This window comes from Parasteatoda tepidariorum, chromosome 9, assembly GCF_043381705.1.
Source record: "Parasteatoda tepidariorum isolate YZ-2023 chromosome 9, CAS_Ptep_4.0, whole genome shotgun sequence".
In the NCBI taxonomy this organism is placed as follows: Eukaryota; Metazoa; Arthropoda; class Arachnida; order Araneae; family Theridiidae; genus Parasteatoda; species Parasteatoda tepidariorum.
Window position 1 is genome coordinate 4,781,099 of NC_092212.1, and position 10,412 is coordinate 4,791,510.

The window sequence follows — 10,412 nt, forward strand, 5'->3', positions numbered from 1 at the left end:
GGAAATCTACCTGCCTATATATACACTCTTTTTGGCGGATATAATCGTATGGGCAGATGAAAAGATTATATCTTTCTTTCCGGTTTTTTTTAAATAAAATTTCATCCTTTTTTTTTATTTGTTTGTTATTTTTTTAATTATAATTTTCCCCCTTTTTCATATGTCTATAATTTTTCTTTGTTTTATCTTCATTTTGAGCTTATATATATATATATATACTGCGAGCGCATAAGCTGCAAGTAAACAGAACTCATGAAATAAGCTCAAAATGTTTAAAAATTATAGAACAATTAAAAAAAGGTTAAAAGAAAAGTAATAATAAAAATCCGTAAAATAAAATATCTAATCTTTTCATCAGCTCACATTATATCCGCAAAAAGAAGTGCTTTCTATTATTGTATCAATATAGCCAAAGAAAAATATTTCAATACAATAATGTGAGAATATATTTAAATAAATTTTTTCTCCTTTTCTCGGAATTTTTTCCGGAGATTTTTATTATTATATTTCTTTTTCCCTTTTTTCATTGTTCGGTAATTTTTCCATGTAATGAGATGCAAGTTGGCATCTTTGTGAAAGTTAAATGCAAAGTTTCTTTAAATTTTTTTCTTCCAATGCCCTCCTGGGGAATGAATTTTCGTCAGTACAGGCATCTGAAGGGCAGATTTGCTGGCCATTTTTTCAGAGGCACCATATTAGGTGGGCCAACGTTGCTGCCACAATAAGGACCAGATAGTAGAGAAAATGAAAGAACATCCATGCCTAGACCGGGATTCGAACCCAGAACCATAGGCCAGTTCCCTGACCCCTACACAGCCCGGTAGGCATTAAAGGCAAAGTTAGAGCAAATAAATTAAGGGTTTTACCAATGCATTTGTTGCTGTTTAATTTGTATCCAGACAGGCAGTCGCATATGTATTTCGATGAGTCTTTTTTGTCGTTAATGCAAGTAAAGAAGTCCCCTCTCCCCCTGCACTCCTTGTTTCCTCCATAATCTTCACAACCAGTTTTAGCTGTTAAATAAATAACACATTTTAAAACCATTTGTGAAATAATATAATTAGTGAAATGATGCTAAATAAATGCATTAATATCATAACTTTTTTTCCTACACTTAATTTGCTATGCGTGAAAAAAAAAACACTCGGTCAGTTTCATTATCTTGATACTATGCAGCCACAAAAAGAAAATGCACAGTTTCTGCTGCCTGCATTTTAAGCTTTAAGAGAGTTCTGTGAAGTAACACCAGATCAAAATGTAAATATTTATCTTATCAATATATTGTGATAATCATTATTTTCACTTACAAAATTTTAAGATATCTTTCAGGTTTACATGAAGCTGTATAGAGGTTTCAAGGTTGATTTGAGGTTTATTCGAAGTTGATTTCATAAACAACCTTAAATCTACCTCCAAGATCAAAGTATATGAAGTTGCTTAATTCATACTCGAGGTTGATGGAAATCGACTATAGAGCAACCTGCTTAGAGATGTTGTTTTTGAGGTTCATGGATTATTTTTTCTGTACTTCAAGCAACTAGATACAATTGATGTGTGAATAATTTCCCCCGATCTAAACTAAAATTATTTCACAGTTATATATGAGGTTGATTTTGTGAGGTGTAAATGTTGCTAAATTGATGAGGTTATTTTCAGTGCTAAGCATAACCTTATTTTTCTACCTCAGGTGTATTTTTGTACATCTGCCAACCTCAAAAACCTCGCCTTACTTTTTGCAAGGTTTTTTACTAATACCTCTTTTCATTTCTACTTTTGTTCGGGAAAATTAAATTATTCGTTTCTACCACTTTCAAATTTTTGATTATAAGAGTGCATTTTTCGGACAATTTCTTTCTATTAAAATTGAAAGTAGTGACAAGGTAGTTTCATGATCAGTCGACCCAACTTTGGGTTTATGACTGTCAGTGTTCAACTTCATAGCCTTGTAATTACTTGTTCAACTCGTAGTAGTGCGAGAAATTTTTGGAGGATTTTAACCTCTTTTGGTTAGCCTGACGGCAATGGGACTCTAACCAATTATTCGTCTGCCAGTGAGGACATTTTACGTCACCACTGTGGTCGGTGCGAGTCGAGTGCGGAATTTGAATCGACCAGCCATCCCTGGGATTCAAACCCAGCTCACCTCGTAAAGAATCTAGCGCTATAAGGAATTTATGTTTATAACTTTCCTTTAACAGCCGACCCAATTCTTTTGGGAAAATTATACCAAATGTCTACTTTATGAAAGAATTGGTGGATAACATAAAAAATACAATATTTACATTTAATTTTAAGAAGCGACTTTTTCAATCAATGACGCTATCGTAATTTATGACGTCATTACATCTCTCCTTGTAGATTATTTTATTGAAATGTATCATAATTACAACTAGTGCAAGCTAAAGAGGATATATAATTAAAAAAAAAAAAATTCTTTCTTCTGGACGAATTACAGCCCTGTGAAGAGAAGAAGAAAAAAGATAAGTATGTATATCAGTGATTGGATTTTTAAGCAGGGGATTTTCATATCCTGTTTAAATGTTTTGAGATACATCTTCCTCTAAGACAACAGCACCCCCCCCCCTCCTAATACCTACCACGAGCAAATAAGAAAAAATAAATATGGAGATAAATATCGTCATCATATTTTTTTTTCATTTATAAAAGTTAATCTTTCTACGGAAACAAATTTAAATGTTTGCCACCGAACATTAAGCTGTGTTTCATTTATATTAACCTCTGAAATCAGTTTTGACGATAAAGTTTTAACACAATGAAAGCCCTTATCAGGTATTAGAAAGCGTTTTTTTTTTATTATGATTATTTAAACCAGATTGTAAAAATAAAAAGTATACTTTGGCTCTTGAAGAATTTCTTTTAAGTTCTTAAATCACTCTAACATAACATTTCTTAGCAATAGCGAGACTGAAGCAATTTTAACGTTTTAAGTACTGGCGTCATCCAATAATTTATTTTAAGAGCTAATCTTGATAGGAATCGATATAGCTTATCCCCTGCTCGCTCATTTCACTAACCCAGAAATCGCTTCTCCCTCATCACTGTTTTCCCCCTTAAAAATCAATATTTTCTACAAAAATAACGTTTCCGAATATAAAATGCTTATTAAAACTATCTGGTAGCTTTGAGACCGAGGATAAAGCACTCGTTTCCCTCTAAGATGAGCGGGGATCATATCCCTGCCTCCCTTTAAATTGTAAACTAATATTTACAGAATTTAGCATACTTAGCATAATTATTTAGATTTGAAGTCAATATTTTGAAATGTTTCATAGCATCGTCCACTTTTAAATTTTTACTTTTTTTCGATAAATAACGATATTTATTTATTTTATTTTTTTAACTTTTCCCTTTTTTGACTTAAACTTTTACATAATTTAGAATACAAAATATTATTATGTCCCTTTAGTTTTTCGCTAATTCAACCGACACAGCTTTAAGTAAAAAAAATAATTAAAATTATAGTTTATAGACATTTCTTAGTGGTCCAAGCGGCCTCTCAATTTCAAGACGCTTAATTTTATTGAACTCTAATCCTAAAACTATTCGTTACCAATTATTAATGATAATATAGATTTTTTGACACCTTAATTAACCACACATTCTTAATTGTGAAACTAAACATCACTTCCCTTTAATAGAAAATATCATAAAATTTACCAAAATAATTTAAATTATTAATGACGAGAGTTCATTACTAACAACAACTAGATGCATTAAAACCATATGCCTTATTACACACATTTAAGGCCTAGATCAATTAAGTTTTAATTCAAAAAAGAAAAAGAAAATATGCAACAAATATTTCTTCTATCCTTAAAAAAACTAAATTAAACTGACTGGCACTCATTTGATCAATCAAATTCATTTTGCCATTGTGAAGAAAATTTCGACCCATCAAAGAATGTGTACCGGTCATGTGATCATGAGTATGACGGCCCCCAATTCTCATTCTAATGAGGGCATAGAGATATGCGATGTTAAAACTTTGTATTAAATTTTAATTGATTTAAATTTATGCTTAAATCGTATTTAATTCCAATTGAGTTATGTTTAATTCTATTTAAAATTTATTTAGTTCTATTTAAATATTAATAATTTGCTACTTCTCCTAATATCTTATCCTACGCTGACGGTCTTACACTTAAGTGTCTCTTTCCTGTATACTCCATAATGATGTTTATTAGGGTTAAGTGCCTCTACCTCCTGTATTAACTAGAGTAATGTTTTTTTAAGGCTAAGTTCAAATTTGTTGAATAACATTACCGCTAACTGTAACGTTCTGACCTCAGCAATTTGTGCAATAAAATTACAGCTTCTAAACCAAACTCCAGGTCGTCGAATTACCAAACTAGGTGAGCCACCCCCTCTGCAGATGATGAAAATTGCGATGGCATGTCTTCGGAACATCCTCAGGGATGTTTCCTAGACCATCGCCAATAGCCCATTGTGTAGTTCTCGTGCAACGCAAATAAAGTACCTAACTGCGAACTAAACCAAACTGATGATCGGATAAGTTCCTGTAAACTAAAGCTATTTTCAAAAGTTCGCAGAATAACAGGGGACGGATTTTAATCTGTGTAATAGACACAATTTGTTTGTTCTATTATTCATCAAAAGTTCAAATTATTCATCACTAATGAGATAGTTAGCATATTTGATTTGATTTTCAAATTTTAGCATGCATTGTACTGAGCATTTTAATTTGCCACAATTTCAACGATACCATACGAGGCGAGAATTAAATCCACTATCATTTCAAAATAAATTTATTCTTAGATATTGTCTTGATTTCTAACTTTGTATGATTTTAAATCTCAAAATGCTTGAAATTCTACCCATTTAAATTGGTAGGCCATCTCGTAGCAAGAGTTGGCTCATATTTAGTAAAAAAAGAAGATTGTTTGAATGTACCTTTTTCGCAAAAGATTCCAGAATAACGATCCGTACAGGTACAGTTGACAGTTAAGCCATCATAAGTTTGGCACGTTCCTCCATTTTTGCATGGTTTATTTTCACATGGATCTGAAAAAAGACATTACTGTATTTCTATGTTTTTGTATTGTTAAACTGATGCACAGAATGCAAATGACAGAGAACTAATTTTTTGTCTCATTTATAGAAGTACTTGATCCGAACTAATCTGAAAGCAACAGATTTTGTTTCTTGGAAAACTACAGATTTTTTTAAAAGTGGAATTTTTAGTTCAGTTTTTTTTTAAGTGTAACTATAAGCATTCATAAAGATTATATAGGTTCAAATACATACATATACACTTGTCAGCTATTATGAAACTATCACTTAAGACAGTAAGTATATGATCCTAACATATCGAGTCGCTAACTGAAATGTATTACTGCCATTTTTCGACCACTTAATACGAAGCAGAGATGTGGGGACACATAGTATTCATTCAAGTGGATTTTAAGAGATCCTATGCCACCTTTCTACCATTTCCCATACAGCAGAGGTGTGGGGATACTTAGTATCCATTCTAGTTGATTTAAAGAAATCTTTATAAGGAATATTATAATTGAATAACAAAAAAACGGTAGCTTGTTACTGGAAACTGATTGCTGAATTGAAATCAGCGATGCAGAAATATCAAAGATCAGTTCAAAAATCTCACGCAGCTGAAATAAAAATTGTTTCTCAGAGTTATTCACGTCCGAACGGGTTAGAACTTGTTTAGCATATTAAAAACAGAAAAATGTTGATACGGAGGAAAATCCACTACCCACTGCATTTAATATTTCTACACCTCATTTTATTTTGCGTTTTTATTTTATTTTATAACCGTCATTGAACAGCCGAACCAATTTTTTGTTTAAAATTACCGATGTTCAACTCCGTAGCCTAGTAATTTTGAACCCTATCCAGAAGACAAGGAACTACTGGATAATATTGGGGGGGATTTGAGTTCGTGTAAGACTTTTTGATGAAACCACAAAAGCCTCCCATGTTCAGCCTGGTGGCAACGAGGCCCATGATCCTTTTACCACTGAGGAAATTTTACGTCAGCACTGTTGTCAGTGCAAGCCAGACGCGGAATTCGAATCGACCAGTCATCGCTGGGATTCGAGCTCATTACACATTATTGGAAGGCAAGCGCTCTATTCCCATTGCCACCACGGCTCTATATTTTGTATTGTGATCTCTCAACTCATGTCTCGCTATCATAAACTAACAATGTTTTCAATTAGAGCACTGAGTAAAAAATTCATTTTAGAGGAATGCTTAGTTTACTGTTTCATTCAGGTATAGATTAGAGAATCCAATCTATAGAAGATAATATGCTTCACATTTAATATAAACAATAATTTTATGCATTGTGTTTAAATATTTGAGTTACTAAAACAGTCCAATTATTATAACTGGACCTAAAATTAATATTTTATTTAAAATAAAATTTAGTAAATATAATTTTCTTTTTCCCTAACACTAATATTTACATGATAATCATTGGGTATTATAAGAACCAGTCACAGTTTAAAACTGCTTAGAAGGTTTTATTTGTAGCACTAGAAGGGCTGTAAATTGCTGTATACTTTGAAAGACAGAAGGGGTCGCAAATTTCCAATCTAGCAGCTTTTAATGAATTCTTCTCTTTTTTGGAGATTTTTCTCTCGACTTTAGTCTGCCCCAATGCCAGCTTTTATTTATTTAAAATTTGTTATATGAATTTAAAAATGTATTTTTTTATTTGATAAAATGCCAAACATGATAGCGGGTCGTAAAAAGCCGCTGAATTGGAAAATCGCAAAGGCGACAGTTTGGCCCTTTCCAGATTGAGTGAAGAGCAAATAGACATCGAAAATCTTAAAATATAATGATAAGTAACTTAATAAAAATATATTATAGACTTGATTATCGAAATTGCATTATAATTTATTTGTTTTGGTGAGTAAAAATATTTCATGTAACGGATTACTAGCATTTCAGTTACGCGTGTTATCATGGGTCGCCAAACTTTTTTGATCTTCGACCTCTACATAATTTTTCATAATCTCCATCGACCCTTATGAAAGTAAATTTCTGTTAATTAAAATAAAACTCTATTAGATACTGTGTTTGTACATTTATTTTGTGATTTAAACGTTTTTTAAAGTAATAGTACATTGTGTAGCAATAGTTTTATGAAAAATATATTAATGTTGAAATTTAAATACCTTAGTATTTATTAAAAAATAAGTAATTATAAATAAGTAGAAATAATAATTAAAGTAACTACAGATTTATTGCTTCTTAATCAATGAGATGGGTGTGCCTGGTGTTTTTTTGCAAGGTTCGCTATATTGGGTTCAAAATTGGTCAATTTTAATCTTAAATTACCTCGAAACTCCACATTTAACTTATTTCTGTACTTAGTTAAGATTGAATTTACGTGACTGAAACCGGCTTCACCCATATAGGAACTTGGAAATGCTAGACTCCCATTCGACGCCCTGGCTCAGATCGACCCTCGCTTTTGTTAAATAGACCCCTGGGGGTCTATATAGACCACTTTTGTGACCTCTGATGCACATATATGGCAAAACTTTTACTTTCCTTACTTATAGTAAAAGTAGAAGGTACGTACCTTTACTATTATATTCTTTAGTTTTATTGGTTTCTTTAGATAATTAAGTTTCTTTTTTTCTATAAATTATAATTACAGAAATGTCAAAATACGAATATTTTTGAACTGGTATTTAAAATATACCAAAGCGTATGTCACACCATAAATTACCCGAGGTTATGTGATATCTATTAAAACACCTAAAGGTGACACCGTCATTATAGTGTTACGTTTTATACAGTTCTTTAAGGAGAATGCATGAATTATAGTCGTTGTGGTCAGGGGATGAAGCGTTCGCCTTCCATTGCGGTGAGCCATTTTCGAATCCGAGCAATGGCTGTTCAATACGAATTCTGCGAATTCTCATCACTTTCAGTAAGTTATTTTCAGAATTACCGAGCAACAAAAAATAAAATTCGCTCCAACTATCTTTCTAGCGTTAATAAAATTTTTGGTGAAAAATACACACTAAGGTTTTCATGTAGATAATAAAATTTTTCAATTCATCGTTCTGTCATTAAGAAGAAATTCTGAATATTGTAAATTGTTTATCTTTACATAGTATTAACACTAGGTTTACGGGACGCGTCATTTTGATGCATTTCGAATTTTATATGGAAAATTATAAAACCCGCTCACATTTTTTATTTTTTCTCTTGTAATGACTTTTATCCATTGATCGAGTTAAATATATATTGAAGTCCATTTTCTTCAAAAGCGTTGAAATATTGAAATTTCCTTTGTGGTATACCTATCTCTATAGATATAAGTCAATTTGACGCGATCGTAATTTAGACAAAATTTTGATTTAATATGCAAACATCACATCAATAATAAATAAGAATGTACCGACAAACAATACTTCGATCCGTTATCTGATATCGTTATCTCAAATGAAACAAGCAATAAACAACTGTTGCCTATAAGCAATAATAGAAAGATTAAAAGCAGAATGTCAATTGATGACAGATTTTGAGGGTTTCAGTTGCTTGGTTCGAGTTTTGAGAAATAAAATACTCGAATATTTCATAAATATCTATCTCATATTTTTATTTATATAATTATATTGCTTTCTAAGTGCAGAGATGCCAACTGCTCCGGACACGCCAAAATAATTTGAAAAACGGTAAATAAGCTAAGAAATTTTAGAAATTATGAAGTGGTGAATTATATAAGATTACGAATTATTTATAAATAGTGGTGGATAAAAATCTACTTAATTGAATTTATTAAACAAATAATCACAATTGATAAACTACCACTTTAAAATATATATTTGCTATTCGGAGCAAGTTGACGTCTCTTTAAGTGCTGTTCATGTATTTGTTCATGCGTGAAATTGTAGCATGTTCGCTGAGATAGTGTTAAGGAACAGTTTTATGCAAAAATGTCATCTGTAAGACTAATTTGACTTATCCATATCGGACATAGAGCCTTTCAGTTGCAATCAAAAGTCATATGTATAAGAAATCTTTTACTTACCTTTGCAACGCGTATTTTTCAATGTTTTACCATCTGGGCACAAACAATTCGTATCGTCCTTAAACCAACCTTTATCAAAAGTACAATTTGCATTTTTGCCACAGTCACATTCTAAAAAGGGAAAAATACACTTTAAAATATTTTGTAAAATAATCCCAACTAATTCCACAAGATTTCACAACGCTAATTACGATATAAACTAAGAGTAAATTGGAATAATTTTAAAACCTTACAGCTAATCAAATAGGGGTGCAGTGCCTGAAACAATAAACTGAACACCCTAAATAACTTTCGGTCTAATGATCGAACCTTCACGTTTTAGGACTCAACCTTAATGGTTTGAGAGCGCTACCTCAAATCTCATCTAATCCCAGATAACAGGACATTAGTCAATTAGACTCCTGATTCACTCCAAATTTTGAGAACTCAAAATATTACTCCAAAATTTTTAACTTTGCATACCCACCAAGATTGCAAATTCATGCGAAGGACTTTTTTCTTGTGTTAGATGAACTAATGATGAAATTCGTATATATATATATATATGTTGTTGTTTCTAATCCCCAAGAGGTCCATCCCAATTAGACCAATTCCATAAGTCCAAAAATGTCCAGGAAGTCTAAAAACAGATGAGGTTTTGAAAAAACCTCGTCGATCTTAAAATCGATACAGTTTAGAATATGCTCGGGCGAAGCCTGAGCAGTCCTACATTTAGTGCAAAGTCCAAAAGTCTTTTGCCCCTGAACATACGAGAGACACCTCAAGTGACCACTTGCAAAGCGAGATAAACAAGTCTGCTGGCTTCTAGGTCCCTCAAAAAGCAAAGCACTTCCAGGTCGTTTTCTGAAATACCAACTATGCGGTGGAGGAACCCGTACTTGTCGAACCTGGCCCTCTGCTTAAACCAGGAACGCGCCTCTGATTAACCTGCGCGACAGGCGATGCAGTATGAGAACTGGATTGAACTAGACTCATGGTACAGGGGAAAGTGTTACAGCTTCTGTTGGCCTAAAATGACCTGGAGCACCAAAGGTAGAAGACTGATTTAGCTCCATAGTTTCACCTGCTAGCATTAGCTGGGCATAATGGAATGGCCTTCACGCCTAGGGTGGCCCTACCAGGAGCTAAGCTCCCGACGTACCACGCCACGGTGAGGCAGCTAGCAGGATTTGAGGGGGATATATATATATATATATAAATACCGTTAATGAGAGATAAATAATTTGTAGATAAATAATTTATTTTATTAATTTATTTCAATTTTTGAACAGTTCGAATTTTGAAGTTAGAATTTCTGGTTCGAATTCTTGAAGCTGCATTCATATATATATATATATATATATATATATATAAA

The 10,412-nt window shown here is 32.3% G+C and overlaps 1 protein-coding gene across 1 annotated transcript in view; it reads right to left on the reverse strand.

The window, feature by feature from the left end:
* The window catches only part of LOC107442536 (neurogenic locus notch homolog protein 1), a gene marked incomplete in the record, with an annotated part of 313,056 nt that overhangs the window by 71,756 nt on the left and 230,888 nt on the right, over nucleotides 1-10,412 (reverse strand). Inside the window, 3 exon segments of the mRNA XM_071185571.1 lie at nucleotides 867-1,013; nucleotides 4,933-5,043; nucleotides 9,059-9,169. Of these exon segments, the coding sequence (XP_071041672.1) occupies nucleotides 867-1,013; nucleotides 4,933-5,043; nucleotides 9,059-9,169 (369 nt within the window).